Source organism: Leucoraja erinacea, chromosome 3 (genome assembly GCF_028641065.1).
Source record: "Leucoraja erinacea ecotype New England chromosome 3, Leri_hhj_1, whole genome shotgun sequence".
In the NCBI taxonomy this organism is placed as follows: domain Eukaryota; kingdom Metazoa; phylum Chordata; class Chondrichthyes; order Rajiformes; family Rajidae; genus Leucoraja; species Leucoraja erinaceus.
The window spans coordinates 17,127,454-17,150,459 of NC_073379.1; the positions used below are offsets into that span (position 1 = coordinate 17,127,454).

The 23,006-nt window shown below is 47.4% G+C and overlaps 1 protein-coding gene across 3 annotated transcripts in view; it reads left to right on the plus strand.

The window, feature by feature from the left end:
* Positions 1-15,107: 15,107 nt before the first annotated feature.
* Positions 15,108-23,006, plus strand: part of gak (cyclin G associated kinase) — a 118,097-nt gene continuing 110,198 nt past the window's right edge. For all 3 annotated transcript variants that reach the window (XM_055632218.1, XM_055632219.1, XM_055632217.1), the window contains exon 1: positions 15,108-15,384. In XM_055632218.1, coding sequence (XP_055488193.1) covers positions 15,246-15,384 — 139 coding nt within the window. In that variant the 5' untranslated portion in view covers positions 15,108-15,245. The remainder of the gene's footprint in view (positions 15,385-23,006) is intronic.

Consider the following 23,006-nt stretch of genomic DNA (forward strand, 5'->3'; position numbering starts at 1 on the left):
TCACGTCAAGGTTGCGGGCCTGGGGAGATGGGGAGACAGTGGTGCCGTCGATGGTGAGAGTGGGGTTATGGCCATTTTCATACTCTGAAATTAGCATCTTGTTCCCTATTGCTTTTCCATTGACATAACTCAAAAGCTGTGATCGAGGACAGTCAAAAGCCCATAACTTTCTTAAAGATTAAGAGAACTGAAATAATTTTTCAGTTATTATCGATTGAAGCATTCTGAAACAAATATGAAACAATCTTACTTAGGTGACTTGAAATTAAAGCATATAATTAGTTTAGTTACCTAACCAAAATTCAATTACTAGATCTAAAAATCTATCAATTTCTTAAGAATAGATTAACATTTTTAAATAGCCTAAGTGTCCAAATAACATTCACACAAGAATTCACAATATAACATAATTTTTAAATCTCATTGTCATGGATTTATAGGCCAAATGGAAGGAATTTAATGTTTAATACCTGGAAATTAATGGCCATTTAAATCATCTTGCGAGTGGGTTTTTCTGGAACGCGATCATTTGGAACGTTGCGGTTGCAGTGAATTTAAACCCCATATCGGCAGGAACAATACTGCCGGTTCGTATGGGGAAAAAAAATCACGATTTCGCAATGTAAAATGTGAATTAAAGGCATCTGAAGGAGCACTTTTATACATAAAATAAACGGCTTTCCTTTACCTGTCCCGTACGTGAAATCCGTCCCCGTTGTCGGCGTTGACGGGTTTAGAAGCTGATTTTAAAATTACTCCAGCGCTGAACTTGTCGGGCAATTAAAAAAAAAATACACAGAATTGCCGTCGGAACAATTCTTCAGCAAAAGCTTGCACTCCAACAAAATATAATCCAGGACAAGGTAGGAGAATACCGCGTTTTAACCCCGCTTCCCCCCCCCCCCCCCCCCCCTCCCCCCCTCAAAAGGCGCCAAAATCGCGCACACGGCCAGTGGCAGAACTGCAGCACCGCTCAAGGTAAGTATTGTAACATACCTACAGAGAGTTGTGTGTGTGGAATTCTCTGCCTCAGTGGGCGGTGGTGGCCTTTTCTCTGTATACTTTCAAGAGAGAGCTGGATAGGGCTCTTGTGATAGCATTTATGTCTAACATGCTGGTTAACAACTTTTGCACCCTCTCTTAAACCTCCATCTTCTTCCTTTAAATTGTTTCTTCCTCGGCAGATGCTATCTGACCTCGGTATTTCCAGAAATTCTTGGTTCTGTTTCGAATTTAAGAACGAATGAGGAACGGGACTTGGCCCACTCCTTTAGTCAGAGGGTGGTAAATCTGTGGAATTCTTTGCCACAGAAGACTGTGGAGGCCAAGTCAGCAGATATTTTGAAGGCAGAGATAGATAGATTCTTGATTAGTACTGGGGTTACTTGATTAGTGTCAGGGGTTGAGGGAAGAAGGCAGGAGAATGGGGCTAGGAGGGAATGACAGATCTGCCATAATTGAATGGCGGAGTAGACTTGATGGGCCGAATGGCATAATTCTGCTCCTATCACTTATGACCCATCATGTTGTTCCACTCTGTAATAAAATAGTGGTTGATGTATCAGTAACATTTGTCTGTATTCATGACTATCTCAGTTACCTTTTAACCTCTTGTTGCGAGAAAGTGATAAAGAGAAGTGAGCTGAGGAGCCAGTTATATTGGAGGGATTAAGAATGCATGTGTGCGTATGAGCAGCAGAGCCTAGTCTCCAGTTGCCTTGGGCTCTCTTCATTCAAGAGTCAAGAGTGTTTATTATCATATGTCCCAGACAGAATAATGAAATTCTTACTTGCTGCAGCATAACAGTAAACATAGTATATTTAAAGGCAAACACTAAAAACTGGAGTAACTCAACGGTTCTGGCAGCATCTCTGGAGAAAAGGAATAATTCAGGTCGAGACCCTTCTTCAGACTGAGAGTCAGAGGAAAGGGAAAACGAGAGATTTAGGCAGTGATCTCTCGTTTCCTTCTCCCCTGACAGTCTGAAGAAGGGTCTTGACCTGAAACATCACCTATTCCTTTTCTGCAAAGATGTTATCTGACCCTGAGTTACTCCAGTTTATTTAGTGTAATTAGTGTTTGTCTTTAAGTGTATATATGTGTGCATGTACTGAACATTTTCTTTGTTTATTATATTATATATAAGTGTGTGTTTGTGTATACGTACCTATACATACGTACACACAGTGTTGCTACCAATTCGTGCAGACTGTGTTGTATTGATGAGGAAGTTGAGGATCCAGTTGCAGAGGGATGCGCAGAGACCAAGACCTTATTCTGGCAGAACCTGTTGAAGATAGACACAAAATGCTGGAGTAAGTCAGTGGGACAGGCAGCATCTCTGGAGAGAAGGAATGTGTGACGTTTCGGGTCGAGACCCTTCTTTAGACCTCTCGACCTAAAACGCCACCTATTCCTTCTCTCCATAGATGCTACCCGTCCCGCTGAGTTAACCCAGCTTTTTTTTATGTCTATCTTCTGTTTAAATCAGCATCTGAAGTTCCTTCCTACACAGAACCTGTTGAAGTTGGTCTGCAATGGCCACTGTGTTCAAAATGATTCACGGGCAGGTATCTGCCCTTCTACAGAGATGGAACTGGAATCAAGTCATCCTCAGTCCTGAGGAACTACCTATGAAGAAGGGGTCAAGGAAAGAGCGATCACGTCGTGGGCCTGTTTCCACCAATCTTTCCACCACCATGCACAAGAAGCGACAAGACAGACACCATTGTATGCAGATGCCTAGAGTTGTGTTCAGCTCTGGCTGAACAACTCTAATCTTGTGTGTGGACTCGATAAGATGAAGACTTATGAGGATGGAGTACGAGTCAAATTCCACTGTACCTCAATTGGTGCAGGTGGCAATAAATGTGAACTTGAACTTGAACTAAGGCTTTTGGGTTAGCTGGCAGTGTGAACGGGTCGTGGAATGAAAGTTGTTGAGACAGACAGGCCTGTGGAAGAATGCCCTGCCTCATCAGACTCAATGAGAAGGCCATTGGAGCAGGGCTAAGCAGAAGATACTACAGGTTGATATTAGAAGAATATAGACACAAAGTGCTGGCGAAACACAGTAAGTCAGGCAGCATCTCTGGAGAGAATGGAGGGGTGATGTTTCAGGTTGGAACAGTTCCTCAGACAGGCTGATATTAGTATTGGGAACTAGATGTTTTGAGGGGAATGCTAGTGCAGGCATCAGGGCGGAAAATTTGTCCAATGTGTCCCCCTTTGATTAGTCATTAAACTGACTAAAAAAGAGTTGGCAAGGCAACATGAGGCAGTGGTTGCATCCTCGTTCTGTCTTCAGACAGCACCGTGGCTGAACAAATTGAATTCCGTACCAAACTCACTTGCTGCATTGCCGTACCAATGCTTGAATCGACTGCAGTTCTGATGTCTGACACAACCTCTCTTGCTCAATTCAATAACCAACGTGACTGCAGCTCATGATTTATAGATCTCTCCCCTTACCTAGCAGAGTGCACCAAAGTCATGGGCTCCCATCAAGTGCAGATTGTGTAGCTTCTGTGCCAGCTAACCTGGCGAGGTGCTGTCTGCGTTGCTCAGCTTTCTCTTCTGGCGACATGGTGCTGACTGGGCACTGATTCTAGCCCTCCTAGTCTGATGTTGATTTGCTGAGGCTGAAACATCTCCTGCTGCAGTGTCCGTTTTAAATGCGTGAGCATGGACAATACCGAGTACCAACTGCAGGCAGAATTAACAACAATAAGGTGCAACAAGAAATCCTGTGAGAACAATGACCATTTCATGCTGTTCATTATTGTGTGATTTCCCAATGTGCAAATAAACTTCAAGTTAAATGCTCTGTGGTATCCATGAAATATCTCAACCATAACGGCTGTGTATTAAAAATTGCCCGGCCAACTTCTAGCTTATCGGACTGAAGGACCATTCTGTTGCTGAACTGATTTTGTTTTGTACGATTGCCAATTTCAATGTTGACCCTGTGTAATTTGGTTAGTAGGGAATATTCTGCAATGGGGTGCCAAGATGATTCAAACGGCATCTGTTAGATTTTATTTATTTTTGTTCCTACATGACTTGTTAATGTGGAAACAAGGAACTCCAGATGCAGGTCTACCGAAAAAGGCACAAAGTGTTGGAGTAACGCAGCGGGTCAGGCGGCATCTCTGGAGAAAATAAGTAAGTGACATTGACTTATATAACTACTAAACAGGTTAGCTTCTTAATAAACAGACAACTCACAAACGTTTGGTAGACCAGTTCAAAACTTTATTTATTGTCGGCCGATGGAAGGGAGGGAGAACTCTAGTCAAGTGAGCAATTACAGACACTTCACTGTCCTCAGTCCACTTCCTCGTATAACAGAATTACATTGTATTTTCTGGTGTTTTGTTTGTCACCTTAGCACATTCCACAAACATTAGTCATGGTCAGAGGTACAGGAAAATTATGGTTTCTACAGAATGCATCACATCAAAGACATTTTAATAATAATAATACATTTTATTTATGGGCGCCTTTCAAGAGTCTCAAGGACACCTTACAAAAATTTAGCAAGTAGAGGAAAAACATGTAAGGGGAATGAAATAAATAGTAGAGACATGACTAGTACACAAATTAAAGACAGAATTCAATTCAAAACACAGAGGCAATTCAAGCACAGATGAAAAGGGAGGGGGACGTGGGGCTAAGGATAGGCAGAGGTTAAGAGATGGGTCTTGAGGCGGGACTGGAAGATGGTGAGGGACACGGAATTGCGGATCAGTTGGGGGAGGGAGTTCCAGAGCCTGGGAGCTGCCCTGGAGAAGGCTCTGTCCCCACAACTGCGGAGGTTGGACTTGTGGATGGAGAGGAGACCGGCTGATGTGGATCTGAGGGACCGTGAGGTTTGGTAGGGGGAGAGGAGGTCAGTGAGATATGGGGGGGGGGCAGATGGTGGAGGGCTTTGTAGGCGAGGACCAGGATTTTGTAGGTGATCCGGTGGGAGATGGGAAGCCAGTGAAGTTGTTTGAGGACTGGAGTGATGTGATGCCAGGATTTGGTGTGGGTGATGAGTTTGGCATATGGTACGATTTTTTTCATATGAAAGACTTTGGCCATTTGTTAATACCCCTTAGATGAATCTAGTTTCCTCTCTCGTCACTTCCTCCCTCATAAAACATCGGACATTTGGTGCAAGACATTCTACATATCAGAGACATCAGCCATTTGTCAAAATCCCTTGGATCAATCTAGCTTCTTCTCTGCTTCCTCTCTCGTCATTTGGGAGACAAATGTTATAGTATTCATTATCTCAATACAGAGCAACCTGAGGCAAACCTAAACTTGCCTTTCTGTATTATTCTACGTGAGAAAAGCCTAATTTGAGACAGTAATATAAGCTGTAAGCTAGCCCAGGAACCAATGTAATATCTTCTTATATTTTTAACTTAATTCAGCCTTATCAACATTTTGGGTCAGGACCCTTCTTCAGTCTGTTAATGTACCAACTTTCATTATATCCTCATGATGGGTTTTCCATATTTATTTTTGCAAAAACATAAAAGGCTACTTGGTCCATCAGGTCTATGCTGGCTCAGAGCTGGCTCTCAGAGCAGTCTCATGCTCCCCCCCCCCCCCCCCCCCCCTCACCATTTCCCCCCCCCCCCCCCCCCCCCCCCCCCGTAATCCATTCCATCACACATTCTTACTGATCGTTCTCTGATTCTCCCACCAGCGACCAACACCAGGGGGAACTTACTGCTGCCAATTAGCCGAACAATCTGCAAGTCATTGAGAGATGAGAGGAAACTGGAACATCTATTGGAAGCCCAGGTCACCACAGAGAAAACAGACACAAAATGCTGGAGTAACTCAGCGGGACAGGCAGCATCTCTGGAGAGAAGGAATGGGTGACGTTTCGGGTCAAGGACCTTCTTCAGACTGAGAGTCAGGGGAGAGGGAGACACCGAGATCAGGAAGTGTAAGGTGTGAAAACAAGACATCAATGGGGATGAGGTTCAAGGAAAATGAAGAATAGATCATTGTTATCTAGGAGAAGGTGACAACGAAGCATACAGAGATAAAATCTAATTGGGGACAGTCAGACTGGTCGGAGGACTAGGAAGAGGGAGGGATGGGGAGAGAGTGGAGGTCCACGCAAGCAGAGCTGAGAGTCAATCAAACACGGATTGTTGAACTATCACTGTTCCCACTCCACCTCTCCCAAAAATATGTAATACATTTCTGAAAGAAGCATAGGCAAATTACCTTGAAATCTGAAGAAATATTAGTTCCGTTTAGATTTAGTTTATTATTGTCACATGCACAGTGAGAAACATTGTTTTGCATGCGTTCCCATCAAATCAGTTAATAATGTACATCAATCCAATCAAGCCAGACATAAGTACAAAAGGTAGAACAAATAGAAACATGCCAGAGTGCAGAATATAGTTTCTCAGCATTGTAGTGCTGCAATAATATTAGAATAGAACTAAATTCTGCAGTCTGAAGAAGGGTCTCCACCTGAAACGTCACCCCATTCCTTCTCTCCAGAGTTGCTGGCTGTCCCACTGAGATACTCCAGCATTTTGTGTCTATCTTTGGTTTAAACCAGCATCTGCAGTTCCTTCCTACACCCACATTCAGCACTCTGCGCCTTCCCCTTTGCTCTGTATTGTACTAGAGTTTGAACTGATTGTCAAAAGGTTATAAGGAATAGTAGTAGAATTAGGCCATTTGGGCCATCAACTCCACCATTCAATCATGGCTGATCTATCTCTCCCTCCTAACCCCATTCTCCTGCCTTCTCCCCATAACCTCTGACACCTGTACTAATCATGAATCTATCTATCTCTGCCTTAAAAATATCCACTGACTTGGCCTCCACAGCCTTCTGTGGCAACGAATTCCACAGGTTCACCACCCTCTGACTAAAGACATTCCTCCTCATCTCCTTACTAAAAGTACATCCTTTAATTCTGAGGCTTTGACCTCTAGTCCTAGACTCTCACACTAATGGAAACATCCTCATCACATCCACTCTATCCAAGCCTTTCTCTTGTATCTGTGTATGGTAAATCTGATCTGATTGTAGAGCATGCGAAACAAAGCTTTGCACTGCACCTTGGTACATGTGACAATAATAAGCCAAAACCAGGACAGCAACTGGTTGGATTTGACATGTCCGCTGTATATCATCCCCAGCTCTGTGATAAGCATATTCATTGGCAAACACTAAAGTCAATGAGGTGCCATACTTAGACCTCCTTTGGACATGGCTGACCATGGGTGTCTCCAGGGAGCTTTTCCCTATATGGAGGACGCCTGTGCTTGAGTTTGTTTAACGTGGGGAGACTGGTGCACAGACAGCCACCACACGGTCCTTGACACATCTGGGTCAGGATCCAGTTGCATGGAGCCCAAGACGACCGGAGACCCTTTTCTGCTGCATTCTTCATCCGCCTTCCCAGCCGTTGTGACGCTCCACTAAGGTCACCCATCGTCCTCAGCCTGTTCCACCATTGAGGTTTTAGTTGGATTGCTCTTTGTCAGAGACCTACCCCTCGACCTTACCGCCATGGGTGGCCCTACCAGGAGCATGGCTCCAGACGGTATCGCTCTCAGGATCTCAGGACCACACAAGCTTCTCCACCACGACAAGGTGACAATCCACAGAGAAGAGATACTCCAACATTCTGTGCCATAAATGAACACAAATTGCTTGCCAACGACCTGGACAATTTACAAGAGACTTTAGTCTCAGCGAGTCCATCCAGTGGCGAGTGTCTGAAACTACATTATGATTATGAACACTTCAAATTTTACTTTTTCTTGAAATTTGAAATTTGAATGTCAAAGTTCTTCACAAATGATTTTCAACTGTTTAACTGTTCTCTGAAATGGTCTAACAATTGGGACACCATGATGCTTGTCTCACCTCTGTTAGTGAGTCACAGAATGGCTTCTTCAGCTCACCTGCTCATGCTGACCCTTATGTCCATATGCACAATTTATATTTGTCTGCATTAGGCCCGTATCCCTCTGCTCCTTTCTTATCCATGTGGCTACCAAATTCATTTTCAAGCATTCTATCTTTGCCACCGCCTCTTCTGGCAGCTCATTGCATTTACCCGCCACCCTCACTGAGAAAAACGGGACCCTCAAATCTTTACATTTGTTCCCTCCCACGTTAAATTTACGTTTTAGACTCCCCTGATCGAAGAAAAAGAGTCTGACTATTTTCTCTAGTTAAGCACTTCATAACCTTATGAACCTTGACAAGGTCAACTTCCTTTTAAACTCCATTGAGAACAGACATCGCCTATCCAATCTGTCCCAGTAACCAAAACCCTCCATTCCAGGCAATATCCTGGTGAGTCTAAAGGGCCTGTCTCACTTTCACAACCTAATTCACGACCTCTGCCGAGTTTGCCCTTGACTCGTACTCGCAGCATGGTCGTCACAAGGTCGTAGGTAAGTCGTGATGCTAGTCGTAGGTACTTGTGGCATCAAGTAGGTCGGGGCGTTTTTCTAGCCTGATGAAAATTGTCCACGAGTAAAAAAGGTCGTGAATTAGGTCGTGAAAGTGGGGCAGGCCCTTAGGATAGACACAGGATGCTGGGGTAACTCAGTGGGACAGGCAGCATCTCTGGAGAAAAGGAATAGGTGACGTTTTGGGTTGAGACTCTTCTTCATCCTGGTGAGTCTATTCTGCACTCTTTCCAATGCTACTTTCAGTGTGGCAACCAAAACTGCACACAATGTACCAAATGTGGTGCAATCGATGTTTTGTACAGCCGTAATATTCTGTCAATATCAATACCTTGGTCTATGCAGGTAATTACCTCCTTCATCTACCTACGTTGCCATTTTGAAGAACAATTAACTTGCACCCAAGGTCTCCGTACATTAATATTCCTAAGCTGCCCAAACTGCTGAGTATTCCATAACTTTTTAATTTTATTGGATGTAATATATTATTTTTTTAATATATAACATATATACTGACTAGAGATAGACATAAATGCTGGAGTAACTAACTCAGCGGGACAGGCAGCATCTCATGATAGAATGAATGGGTGACTGAAGAAGGGTCTTGACCCAAAACGTCACCCATTCCTTCAACCTCACTGTCACCTTTCCATCGTTTTACCTTTTGTTTAATTTAGAGATACAGTTGCGGAAACAGGCCCTTCAGCCCACAGAGTCTACGCCGACCAGCGATCCCCCGCATATTTATACTATCCTACACACACTGGGGACAATTTACATTTATACCAAGCCAATTTACCTCCAAACCTGTACATTTTTGGAGTGTGGGAAGAAACCGAAGATCTTGTAGAAAACCCATGCAGTCCACGGGGCGAACATACAAACTATGTACAGCCCGCACCTGTAATCAGGATCAAACTCAGGTCTCTCGTGCTGAAAGTGCTGTAAGGCAGCAATTCTACCACTGCGCCACTGTTCCTCCACTGCTCTGTTCCATTTCAAACTCCACTGCTAGACCCTGACCACTTCCAATTCCGCCTTCATTCCCTCTCTCTTTCTACTTGCAAGCCTCCTTCTCACCCTCCCCATCAGCACCATCTCACACCATCTTTCAAGACGTCCTAGCTTACGCTCTCGATCATTGCAAGGCCACCAGCAATAATCAAGGACCAGTCTCACCCCGGTCGCTCCCTCTTCTCTCCTCTTCCATCAGGTAAGAGATGCAAACTTTGAAAAGACATATCTCCAGATTCAGGGACCGTTTCTTCCCAGCTGTCAGGCAACTGAACGGTTCTCTCACCAACTAGAGAGCCGCCCTTGACCTCCCAGCTACCTCATTAGAAACCTTTGAACTACCTTTATTCAAGCTTTACTGAACTTCATCTTGCACTAAACATGAAACCCTTTATCCTGTATCTGTACACTGCAGACTGCTTAATTGTAATCAGGTAGTCTTTTCGCTGACTGGATAGCACACAACAAAAAAGCTTTTCACTGTACATCTGTACACCTCACAGTAATAAAACAAAACTAAACTAAACCATGGATAGACACTAAATGCTGGTGTAACTCAGCGGGACATGCAGCATCTCTAGAGAGAAGGAATGGGTGATGTTTCGGGTCGAGACCCTTCTTCAGACCATGTACCTGTCCAAATGTCTTTTAAACGCTGTTATTGTACGTATTTCAACTACTTATCTGACAGCTGCTTCCATAAACCCAACACACTCTGTGTGAAAAGAGTTGCCCGTCAGGTTCCTATTAAATCTTTCCCTTCTCACCTAAAAACCTATCGCTTCCAGTTCTCGATTCCCCTTCCCTGCATTCACCCAATCTGTATCCCTCATGATTTACACACTATTATAGAAGATGTTTGGCAGTCTAGCCTTCATCAGTCAGAGGGCAGTACAGTCTGCCTGAGCTTACGTGATCTCCCGGTTGCTCCCACTCCCATTCCCACACCGACCTTTCTGTCCTGTTAGACTGAGGCCAAATGTAAAATGGAGGGGCAACATCTCGTATTTCACTTGGGCAGCTTACATCCCAGCGGTATGAATATTAATTTCTCTAATTTCAAGTAACTCCTGCTTTCACTCTCCACTGTCCCTCCCCCACCCTAGTTCTCCGACTAGTTTCACTGAACTCCTGATTAATTTTACTGTTTGTCTGCCTCGTTGTCACCTTCCCCTCAACCAACGAATGAACCTTCACCACCTCCAGTTTAAATTCCAGTTGGAATATTTTGGAGGACCAAGTAACCAAGAACCAAGAACCATTCTACATTTCCTTGATCGTCGCCTGCTTTGATCTGTCCTGTTCACACCTTACATGTTCTTTGTACCCTTCCACAGATCTCGTTTCCTTCTCCCCTTACTCTTGACCCGTAACGTCACCCATTCCTTTTCTCCAGAGATGCTGCTTCCCTCGCTGAGTTACTCCAGCATTCTGTGACTGTCGACCGCGTGCAGGAATTGGGATGTCATGTTACAACTGTACCAGACGTCTGTAGGGCCATATTTGGAGTACTGTGTACAGTTGTGGTCTCTCTGCTATAAGATGGATGTCACTGGAGTAAGAGGCCGAGGTGTATCTTATAGAGGTATATAGAGGCTAAAGGGATCAGGCGGTATGGAGAGAAGGCAGGTACAGGATACTGAGTTGGATGATCAGCCACGATCATATTGAATGGCGGTGCAGGCTCAAAGGGCCGAATGGCCTACTCCTGCACCTATTTTCTATGTTTCTATAAAATTGTGAACTCATTGTGGAACTCATTGCCACAGAGGGATGTGGAGGCCAAGTCGGTAGATATTTTTTACGGCAGAGATGGACAAATTCTTGATTAGAACGGGGTGTCAAAGGTTATGGGGAGAAGGCAGGAAAATGGGATTAGGAGGCAGAGATCAGCCATGATTGAATAGTAGTCAGAGTAGACGCGAATGGTCCCATGGCCTAATTCTACTCCTATAACTAGTGAACTTGTGAAAATCATGATAGGAAGCTGCGAAGCCCAGCTCCTGCTCATCCCCGAGGTCCAGGAACTGGGTGGTGGTGGGAGGGAGTGGGCGACGGCGGCTAACGTTGGACAAAGGGCTGGCAAAGTAAACCGGGGGGTGTTACTCTCTGTGCCCTCACGGTCGGCTGTGGGAGGTGCCCCGGAGCACGAAGGCTGACGGTGGCCAGGCAAGGAGAGGGATGGCGGTTTCGCTGGACGATCCGGATCATGGCCACGGCTGTAACGGGCTACAGCTGGGACTGGGAAATGGCCCCAAAACCTGGCGACTTGATTAGTTTGATTAGTACGGGTGTCAGGGTCATGAAGAGAAGGCCGGAGAATGGAATTAGGAGGGAGAGATAGATCAGCCATGATTGAATGGCAGAGTAGACTTGATGGGCCGAATGGTCTGTTTCTACTACTATTCCTTATGACACTTGCATATGGACTCGGTGTGCTTTCTGTACTTAATCGGGGATTGTACTTATATGTCACAATAATCTTACTGAACTGTATGGAAAAAATAATAATTTTGCTGTCCCTTGGTACATGTGATAATAACGAACCATTGAAACTAGAGGACATTTTAGGGATAGGGGTGAGAGGGGAAAAAAAAATCACAGATGATTTGAGGGGCACCATCTTCACGCTGAGACTGGTACATATATGGAACAAGAAAATATAAAGGTGGGAACAATAATATATTTCAAAGACCCTTGGATCAGTACTCTCAATTTTTGTACTTTTTCTCATTGCATAAGTATGATAACGAATGAATAAATGAATGAATAAGTTTATTGGCCAAGTATATTCACATACGAGGAATTTGCCTTGGTGCTCCGCCCACAAGTGACAACATGACATACAGTGACAGTTAGGAATGACACATAAAATATTAAACATTAATAATAAAACATTATTGATTAAACATGTGAATTAAATAAAATACCAGAGCAGAAGGAGGCTGCAGATTTGTGGTTATTGAGTAGAGCTACTACTCGTGGAAAAAAAAGCTGTTTTTATGTCTGGCTGTGGCAGCTTTGACAGTCCGGAGTCGCCTTCCAGAGGGAAGTGATACAAAGAGTTTGTGGCCAAGGTGAGAGGGGTCAGAGATGTTCTTACCCACTCGCTTCCTGGCCCGTCAATAGAGGGAAGGTCGCAGCCAATAACCTTCTCAGCTGATCGGACGATTCACTGCAGCCTCCGGATGTCGTGCTTGGTGGCTGATCCTAACCAGACCATGATGGAGAAGGTGAGGACAGACTGTACGATGGTTGTACAGAATTGGACCATCATTGCATTAACGTACACGTACATTGAAAACCTTGCCTGCAGCAGCATTGTAGGCATATACTCAGACTACATATTAAAACAAGACTAAAGTGCTGGAGTAACTCAGTGGGTCAGGCAGCATATCTGGAGTACCTGCTCTCCAGAGACACTGCCCAACCCGCTGAGTTACTACATCAATCTCAAGTCCCCAGCAAACTTGCTGTCATCTGCAAATTTGCGAACCAACCAGTCTACGCATACATCCAAGCCATTTATATATATATTCCAAACAGCAGAGGTCCCAGCACAGATCCCTGCAGAATTCACCCAGAGAGTTGTGAATCTGTGGAATGCTCTTCCTCAGTGGTCAAAAGAGCTCTGAGGGCTAGTGGAATCAAGGGGTATGGGGAGAAGGAAGGAACAGGGTACTGATTGTGGGTGATCAGACATGATCATATTGGATGGCGGTGCTGGCTCGAAGGGCTGAATGGCCTATTCCTGCACCTATTGTCTATGTCTATGTATCTATGTAATTCACTGGTCAAAGACCTCTAGCCTGAATGTTGTTCTACCACCACAACCTTGTCTTCTGTCAGTATGTCAGTTCTGAATCCATATAGTCAGGTAATCCCGTACATCTTAATATTTTACATAAGGGACTTCATCAAATGTCTTACTAAAATCCATGTAGACAACATCCAATGCCCTCCTCTCATTGATCATCCTCATCATTTCCTCAAAAAACTCAAGCAGGTTAGTGAGACACAATTTGCCGTATACATGCTGATTGGCCCTAATTATCCCATTCTCTTCCAAGTGGGAATAAATCCTATCCCGAAGATTCCTCTCAAGTAGGTGCCCCACCACTGACTTGAGGTTGACTGGCCTGTAATTCCCTGGATTCTCTCTATGTCTCTTCTTAAATAAAGGAACAACATTAGCTCCTCTCAGATTCAGTTGGATTTATTGTCACGTGTAACGAGGTACAGTGGAAAGCTTTTGTTGTGTGCCATCCAGTCAGCAGAAAGACAATACTTGGTTACAATCGAGCCATTCACAGTGTATAAATACGTGATGAGGGGAATCACTTTTAGCGCAAGGTAAAGGCAGCAAAGTCCAATCAAGGATAGTCTGAGGGTCACCAGTGAGGTAGATAGTAGCTCAGGACTGCTCTTTGGTTGTGGTACGATGATTCAGTTGCCAGATAAGAGCTGGGAAGAAACTGTCCCTCAATCTGGAGATGCGTGCTTTCTCACTTCTATACCTTTTGCTTGATGGGAGAGGGGAGAAGAGGGATCTCACCTGTGGCTCTTGAAGACGTAAAGTTCTTGGTCAAGGCTCCTGCAATCTCCCCTCTTGTCTCTCACAATGACCATGAGATAAATCTAATTAGGTTCTGGGGGTGTGTCCATCTAATTGCTGTTCCTCTCCCTCTATCCCTCTCCCCTCCATCCTTGTCTCCTCCATCCACCTTCCCTCCCTTCCCCTCTTCCCTCACCCTGCACTCTATCCCTCTTCCTGCCATCTCTCCATCCCCTTTCCTTCCAACCCCTCCCTCTTCCTTTCTCTCCCCCTCCATCCCCCTCTCTCCTCCACCTTTCCCCCTCCCCCTCTATCCCTCCCTCACATCTCTCTCCCTTCCTCACATCTCTCTCCCTTCCCCACTATCCTTGTATCCATCCCTATTTTCCTTCAACCCTCCCCTCCCTCCATCTCTCTTCTCCCTTACCCACTGTTTCCTTCATCCCTCTCCCTCTCACTCTCCCCTCTCTCCCCTCCCTCTTTTCCCTCTCTACCCCCCCGCTCTCCTCCCCTCTCTCTGTCCCCTCTCTCTCCACTCGCTCTCCTTTCCTCTCTATCCCTCTCTCCCCCCTCACTATCGCGCCTCTCCCTGTCCCCATCCCCCTCTCCACCCCTCCCTCGCTATCAGTCTCCCTCTCACTCACTATCATCTCTCTCTCTCTCCCTCTCACCTCCAGTCTCTCCCCCTCTCCCTCTCACTATCATCTCACTCTCACTATCATATCCCCCTCTCTCCCCTCCCTCAATGTCAGTCCCCCCTCTCTCACTATCAGTCCCTCAATCACTGTCTCCCTCTCCCCCTCCCCCTCACTATCATCTCTTCCCCCCCTCCTCACTATCAGTCTCTCTATCACTCTCTCTCTCTCCCTCTCACTCCCTCCCTCTCGCTATCATCTCACTATCATATATATCCCTCTCTCACTATCAGTCACTCTATCACCGTCTCTCCCTCTCACTATCATCTCTCCCACCCCCCCCCTCACTATCAGTCTCTATATCACTATATCACTCTCTCCTCCCTCCCTCTCATCCCTCCCCCCCCCACTCTGGCCCCTCCTCTGCTGACGCTGTTGCGGAAGCGGCTCCTTCCCTCCCCCGGGCCCGGACCCTTCACCGCCGCCCGGCCCCGCTGTTGTTGCCGCTGTTGCCGCCGCTGTTGTTGTTGTCAGCGCCGGGAGCGAGTGCAGGCCCCGCTGCTGTAGCCGCCGCTGCGCCGCCATGTCCATCTTCCAGTCGGCCATCGACTTCCTGGCGGGCTCCCAGGGCCCGGCCGGCGGCCGCGACCACAGCGACTTCGTGGGGCAGACGGTGGAGCTGGGGGAGGCCAAGCTGCGGATCAAGCGGGTCATCGCCGAGGGTGAGACACAGAGGCCCCGGCCCACAGCCCGCTGTCCCCGGGGTCGGGTCTGGGTGGGGAGGCCGGGGATCGCAGGCCCTGGGACCGGGGAGAGGGAGCTGGAGCCCCCGGGGGCCGGGCCTGCGATCCCCGGCCTCCAGCCTCCCCCAGCCCCGGTGCCCGAGCTCCCGATCCCCGGGCATCTACTGTCCGGGATCCCGCTGTCCCGGCTCCCTCTCCCCGCCATCCAGCAAAATGGAGGGAGGCTTGGGTTAGAGCATCTTCACCGGCGGGTGGCTGAGCCCGGCACCCCAGGGTGGGGGAGGGAGAGAGACAGACTCCAGCACCCCAGGGTGGGGGAGGGAGAGAGACAGACTCCAGCACCCCAGGGTGGGGGAGGGAGACAGACAGACTCCGGCACCCCAGGGTGGGGGAGGGAGACAGACAGACTCCGGCACCCCAGGGTGGGGGAGGGAGACAGACAGACTCCAGCACCCCAGGGTGGGGGAGGGAGACAGACAGACTCCGGCACCCCAGGGTGGGGGAGGGAGACAGACCGACTCCGGCACCCCAGGGTGGGGGAGGGAGACAGACAGCCTCCAGCACCCCAGGGTGGGGGAGGGAGACAGACAGACTCCAGCACCCCAGGGTGGGGGAGGGAGAGAGACAGACTCCGGCACCCCAGGGTGGGGGAGGGAGAGAGACAGACTCCGGCACCCCAGGGTGGGGGAGGGGAGACAGACAGACTCCAGCACCCCAGGGTGGGGGAGGGAGAGAGAGAGGAAGGCAGACCTGTCACCCCAGGGTGGGGGAGGGAGGGAGGGAGGGAGGCAGACCCTGTCACCTCTAGGTGGGGGTTAGAGGCAGACCCTGTCACCCCAGGGTGGGGAGGGAGACAGACATACTCCGGCACCCCAGGGTGGGGGAGGGAGACAGACAGACTCCGGCACCCCAGGGTGGGGGAGGGAGACAGACAGACTCCGGCACCCCAGGGTGGGGGAGGGAGGCAGACCCTGTCACCTCTAGGTGGGGGTTAGAGGCAGACCCTGTCACCCCAGGGTGGGGCACAGAGGTAGGCAGGCCCTATCAGTGCAGTGGAGCAGATGGACCCCAGCACCCCAGGGTGGGAGGAGGAGATTCATCATGTCCCTCTAGTGTGGGTGGGGGAAGGGGGATCCAGTCACCCTAGTGTGGGTGGCTGCCTATGGCAGACACCGTCGTCCCAGGGTGTGAGGGAGGTAGTGGGGAAGGAGGAGCACTCCATCACCCTAGGGTGGATGATCCCATCACATCGGGTGGATGGGTTCCTTCCGCAGACCCCAGCACTACCAGGGCTGAGGGGGGAGATGGCCACTGGTATACCAGGGTGGACGGGTGAGGGGGTGAAACGGACCCTGTCACCCCGGACCCGGTGAGACAGACCCTGTCACCCCTGGGGTGGGTGGGGCAGAAGGATCTCCATCGCCCTGGGGTGGGGTCGGACGCGAACCATGGAACTCCTGGGTAAGGAGATTGTGAAGCTCTTTCTGACCCCCACATGGAGACTGCCGAGTGTAGAGGTACGGAGCAAGCTTAGTGTACATGCGTGGAACAAAGTCAGTCTGTGGCTCATTTGGAAAAAAATTGAGAATTAGTCTTTGTCACATAAATTAAGTACTCCTGGTGAAACTCCGCAGTGTTAATGAGACCTTGGGGTACCGTGTGCAGCTTTGACCTACTTATTGAAGGAGGTATGTTCTCGCATTGGAAACGTTGCAGAGGAGTTTTACTAGTTTTTTCTGGGATGAAGGAGCGACCTCTGAGAAGCATTTGAGTAAGTTGGACATGTGTAGGGAGTGAACTGCAGATCTTAAACCAAAGATAGTCACAAAAACCAGGAGTAACTCAGCGGGAAAGACAGCATCCTCTTTCAGAGGAAAGGTCTGAAGAAGGGTCTCGACCCAAAACCTTGCCTATTTCCTTAGCTCCATAGATGCTGCCTCACCCGCCTAGTTTCTCCAGCATTTTTGTCTATCCTCTTTCAGTTATGTTTTAGAAATTAGCGGTTGCCTACTTAAGAGGAGTCGCATTTGGACGGGCTCATGGAAACAGGCCTTCCGCCCCACTGAGTCCACACTGACCAGTAATCACCCTGTACGCTAACCTACACACACTAGGGACAATTCTTTATAACTTACCAAAGCCAATTAACCTGTATGCCTGGAGTGTGGGAGGAAACCGGAGCACCCGGAGAAAACCCACCTGGTCACAGGGAGAATGTACAAACTCTGTACCTGTGGTCCCTGGCGCTGTGAGAGTAGGGGAATCGAAAACCAGAGGATGTAGGTTTAAGGAGAGGTGAGAAATATTTAATTGGAACCTGAGGGCTAACTTTTTCCACACAAAGGGTGGTGGGTGTATAGAACGAGCTGCTGGAGGAGGTGGTTGAAGCTGGACTATTGCAGCGTTTAAGAAACATTTGGACGGGCTCATGGATAGGACAGGTTTGGAGGGATATGGGCCAAATGAGGCATGTGGGACTAGTTTAGATGGGGCATGGGCAAGTTGGGCTGAAGAGCCTTTGTCCACGTTGTATGACTCTTAAGTGAATGTGGATTTACCAAAGCTCCTGAGGTGATAGAACCAGTCCAGTCCCTGTAGAAACAAGGAACTGATGCTCTAATTTTTTCAAAGAGTGACGCAAAATGCTGAAGTAACACAGTGGGCCAGGCAGCGTCCTTGGAGAACATGAATAGATGATGTTTCAGACATCTGAAGAAGATGAAACGTCACCCATCCATATTGTCCATCCATATTGTCCAGGGATGACAATAGACAATAGGTGCAGCAATAGGCCATTTGTACCTTCGAGCCAGCACCACCATTCACTGTGATCATGGCTGATCATCCACAATCAGTACCCAGTTCCTGCCTTCTCCCCATATCCTCTGACTCCGCTATCTTTAAGAGTCCTATCTAGCTCTCTCTTGAAAGTATCCAGAGAACTGGCCTCCACCGCCCTCTGAGGCTGAGAATTCCACAGACTTCCACAGGACCTGAACCTTTAGTGAGTTTGTGTAAATTTGAAACTGCTTTCTTAATAAAACTGAGTGAAGTGAAATGCAATTGACATTTCAAAACAGAGCAGATCAGCTGAAACAAAAGTTAAGATCAATTGATGCAGACCAAAGGAAGTTTGTTGCATATTCCAGTTTGTAGTTTTATACAGATAAGTGTGACGTTTTGCATTTTGGAAAGTCAAATCAAAAGAGCAGAACTTTCACAGTGAATGGCACGGCTCTGGGCTGTGTTGCAGAGCAGAGGGATCTTGGATTACATGTACATAGTTCCTTGAAGGTGGCATCACAGATCGATAGGGTGGTCAAAAAGTTTTTGGTTCATTGGCCTTCATCAGTCAGAGTATTGAGTATAGAAGTTGGGAGGTCATGTTGCAGTTGTATAATACGTTAGTGAGGCCACAGTTGGAGTATTGTGTTCAGTTTTGGTCACCCTCATACAGGAAAGATATCAAGCTAGAAATGGTGTGGAAAAGACATATAAGGATGTTGCCAGGACTCGAGGGCCTGAGCTACAGGGAGAGGTTGAGTAGGTTAGGACTTTAATCCTTGGTGTGCAGAAGGATGATGGCTGACCTTATTGAGGTGCATAAGATCATGAGGGGATTAGATTGGGTAAACTCTTTTACCTATAGTAGGGGAATCAAGAACCAGACGACATAGGTTTAAGGTGAGGGGATTCTATGTTTTATGTTCTAAGTGTCAGTGGATGTCAATGAGTAGAAGCAGTTTTTTTAAACTAATGAGGGGGGGGGGGGGGGTTGATTCTCGGCAATAGCCATGTTATGGGCCTGTCCACAGGCTATTTTTTAGGTGACTACAGGCGACAAGGCTGTTGCCACATGGTTGCCTGTATGGTCGCGAGTAGTCTCCTCAGTCGCCCAAAGAATCGTAGCATTTTTCTGGTGGCTGATGGATTTTGAAATGTTCAAGACTTTTTGGCGACAGTCAGTTTGACCCCAATGAGCATAGCTTGACTTCCCCTGACGTAGGTGCTGTCATAGGTTGTCGCCAGGTGTCGTAGGTTGGCGCCAGGTGCTGACTTCGGGGAATTCCATAGGTGACTACGTACGTCAACAGGTACCGGCGACTGAATTGTCTTAAGTTGTCTTCAGTTGTCAACGATAGGGTCGTACCTTGTCATAGCTTGTCGTGGGTGGATGTGGCTTGTCGTAGGTGTGGTCGTAGGTGGACGTCCTAATAGGTTGTCGGTAGCTTTCCATATCTTGACGTCGACTAGGTGGTAGGTTGTTGTAGACATTGTCTAAGACATTGTCATAGGGCGGGCGGTCCAGTCGCCGTTTGTTTTGGCCTGTCCCACAAGGGATTTGCTCCAACTACCTAGCAGTCAATCCGTGATACAACGAGTTGTTTTCAAACACAATGTTCTTTTTGTTTAAGAAGGAACTGCAGATGCTGGAAAATTAAAGGTAGACAAAAGTGCTGGAGAAACTCAGCGGGTGCTGCAGCATCTATTGAGCGAAGGAAATAGGCAACGTTTCGGGCCGAAACCCGCTGAGTTTCACCAGCACTTTTGTCTACCTACAAAATTCTTTTTAACAGCTTAAAATTTATTTTTGTTATTGCTAAAAATATTAAAGATGATTTGTTACATTGTTTAATAGAGTTGTGTTGATCAAAGCGATTGCATGTCAGTTTCAGTGCCTTGTCAGTTTCAGTGCCTTGTCAGTTTCAATACCATGTCAATTTCAGCAGCCTCTGCAGTGTAACTAGAATCCTGCATTTTTTAAAGAGACCCTCCACTATAACTGAAATCCCTTATAAAGAGGGTTTATCGTACTTTTTTATAACGGTGCCTTTTACATCCCGTTCCCAATATCCCACAGTACTTTACAGCTTATGAAAATAATTTTAAATGCCGTCACTGTCGCAATGTGGAAAGCAAGGTTGTCTGCCCAGCAAGCTCCCGTAAAGTGAGAAAGACCAGATATTATCCAGATTGCCCTGCCTCCGACCCTGTGTCCTGGCACTCTGCCTGTCATCCCGATGTGTTCTCACGTTTTCTGGGTGTAGAGAGTCTCGCTACCTGGCCCCAAACAGCTGTAGCACCTAGTGAGTTGAAAGGAGCTCTGAGTAGGCAGTGTATTCCGAGGTAGAAACGAGGAGCTGCTGATGCTAGTCAACACAAAAGGACACAAAGTGTTCAGAGTAACTCAGCAGGTCAGGCGGCATCGCTGGAGAACAAGGATAGGAGATGTTTTGGGTCTGGATCCTTCTTCAGACTGATTGTAGGTGGGGAGGGAGAGGTGAAGAAAGTTGGGAGAGAGGAGAGGCAGGACAAAGCAAGGCAGGCAATAGGTGGACACAGGCGAGGGGAAGGTTCGATAGACAAATGGTTGGAACAAAGGCCAGTGCAGAGGTGTAATACAGCCTAAATGAAGAGTTGCAAATTGTGAAGCCAGAGGGAATGGAATGGGGGGGGGGGGGGGGGAAAAATAGGTGTGAATCTGAGTGGGGCACACGGGGAGGGGGGGGGGGGGGGGAAATCAATGTTCTTAATTTTGTTTTTTGTTTTAATGTGCATTTGCTTTTTTAAGAAGTATATTTAATTGAAGAGGGGATCTTTTTGAAACATATAAGATTATTAAGGGTTTGGACACGCTGGAGGCAGGAAACATGTTCCCGATGTTGGGGAGTCCCGAACCAGGGGCCACAGTTAAGAATAAGGGATAAGCCATTTAGAACGGAGACGAGGAAACACTTTTTCTCACAGAGAGTTGTGAGTCTGTGGAATTCTCTGCCTCAGAGGGCAGTGGAGGCCGGTTCTCTGGATACTTTCAAGAGAGAGCTAGATAGGGCTCTTGAAGATAGCGGAGTCAGGGGATATGGGGAGAAGGCAGGAATGGAGTACTGATTGGGGATGATCAACCATGATCACGTTGAATGGTGGTGCTGGCTCGAATGGCTGAATGGCCTACTCCTGCACCTATTGTCTATTGAATATTTAGTTAATATCAATGGTCCAAGATCTGCAATTTCTGAGACCTCACCTGTAAAATCCCGAATGTCCTCCAACTTACTGACCAAGGATTTCCACCACTGTTTTGAACTCTTTCATGGCCTTTTGGGCAGGTGCTATAGACCTGCACGGGAAGGTAGACGCTCCCGCCCCCACGAGTCTCAGGCAGATGGGGCTCCGTCAGCCTGGGAAGGCAGTTTATTTGGGAGAGGGAAAACTCTGATGTAAAACCTTCACTGTCTTGTGGCCATATCCAGTCATGGAAAGGGCTCCAGGAGTAAACCTCAAGAAAATTCTGAGTCGGAGTCCCTAAGGCACTTTGTCGTTGTCTACAACCTCGCTCTGGCAGCTCTTGCGACGGTGCTGGTGCCAAACTGTAACGGCCCTGCTGTTCCTTTGGATTGATTAGCGATGTGGAGAGGGGGGACATGCTGCATGGGCAACAGCCTGTCCTCCATATGACATCGCCCAGGCTTGCATCTGATCAGGATGCATCACCCATGGTCAGCCATGACCGAAGAGGGCCTACTATATGGCCTCCAGATTCTGAAGGAAGAATAATGAAACATCACAGTGCAGATCCACTACCGTGTTTCCGGCCCCCTTGGTTCAATAGCCTTTCTGGATTATCAATTTTGCAGGACCAACAGAGGTCATGGCTTTAGGGCGGAAGACCGAAATACCGGCCAGCAAAGTCGGCTATGGGAACGGTTCTGCCGGCTGTGGCTGGGCTGGAGTTCCTGAACCCAATAGACTTTACTAGAATGTTGCCTGGGTTTCAACAACTAAGTTACAGAGATAGGTTGAATAAGTTAGGTCTTTATTCTCTGGAGCGCAGAAGGTTAAGGGGGGGACTTGATAGAGGTCTGTAAAAATGATGAGAGGGATAGACAGGGTTGAGGTGGACAAGCTTTTCCCTTTGAGAATAGGGAAGATTCAAACAAGAGGACATGACTTCAGAATTAAGGGACAGAAGTTTAGGGGTAATATGAGGGGGGACTTCTTTACTCCGAGAGTGGTAGCGGTGTGGAATGAGCTTCCAGTGGAAGTGGTGGAGGCAGGTTCATTGGTATCATTTAAAAAAAAATTGGATATGCATATGGATGAGAAGGGAATGGAGGGTTATGGTATGAGTGCAGGCAGGTGGGACTAAGGGGAAAAAAATTTGTTCGGCACGGACTTGTAGGGCCGAGATGGCCTGTTTCCGTGCTGTAATTGTTATATGGTTATATGGTTAACCCCGGCCACAGACGGCAAATTTTACCCGTCGGTTTGCCGCAGAAATCACGATTAGGTTGGGATCGGCCGCCACACCCCACCAAGGCGCCGAGGTTTCAGGGGGAGAGGGGAGTTGTCAGGATTAAAGGGGGGGGGGGGGGGGGCAGTAGCTGGAAAATCGGTGGTGAACCTATGTAATGGAAACAAGAAAAATGCCTGGAAATAGCTGATCTTGTACCAAGGAAAGATCCAAAATGCTGGAGTAACTCAAAGGGTCAGGCAGCATCCCTGGTAATGGAATGGGTTATGTTTCCGGTTCTTCAGACTGAACAAGGTTCCCTCCGAAATGTCACATGTCCATGTTCTCCAGGAATGCAGAGTTATTCCAG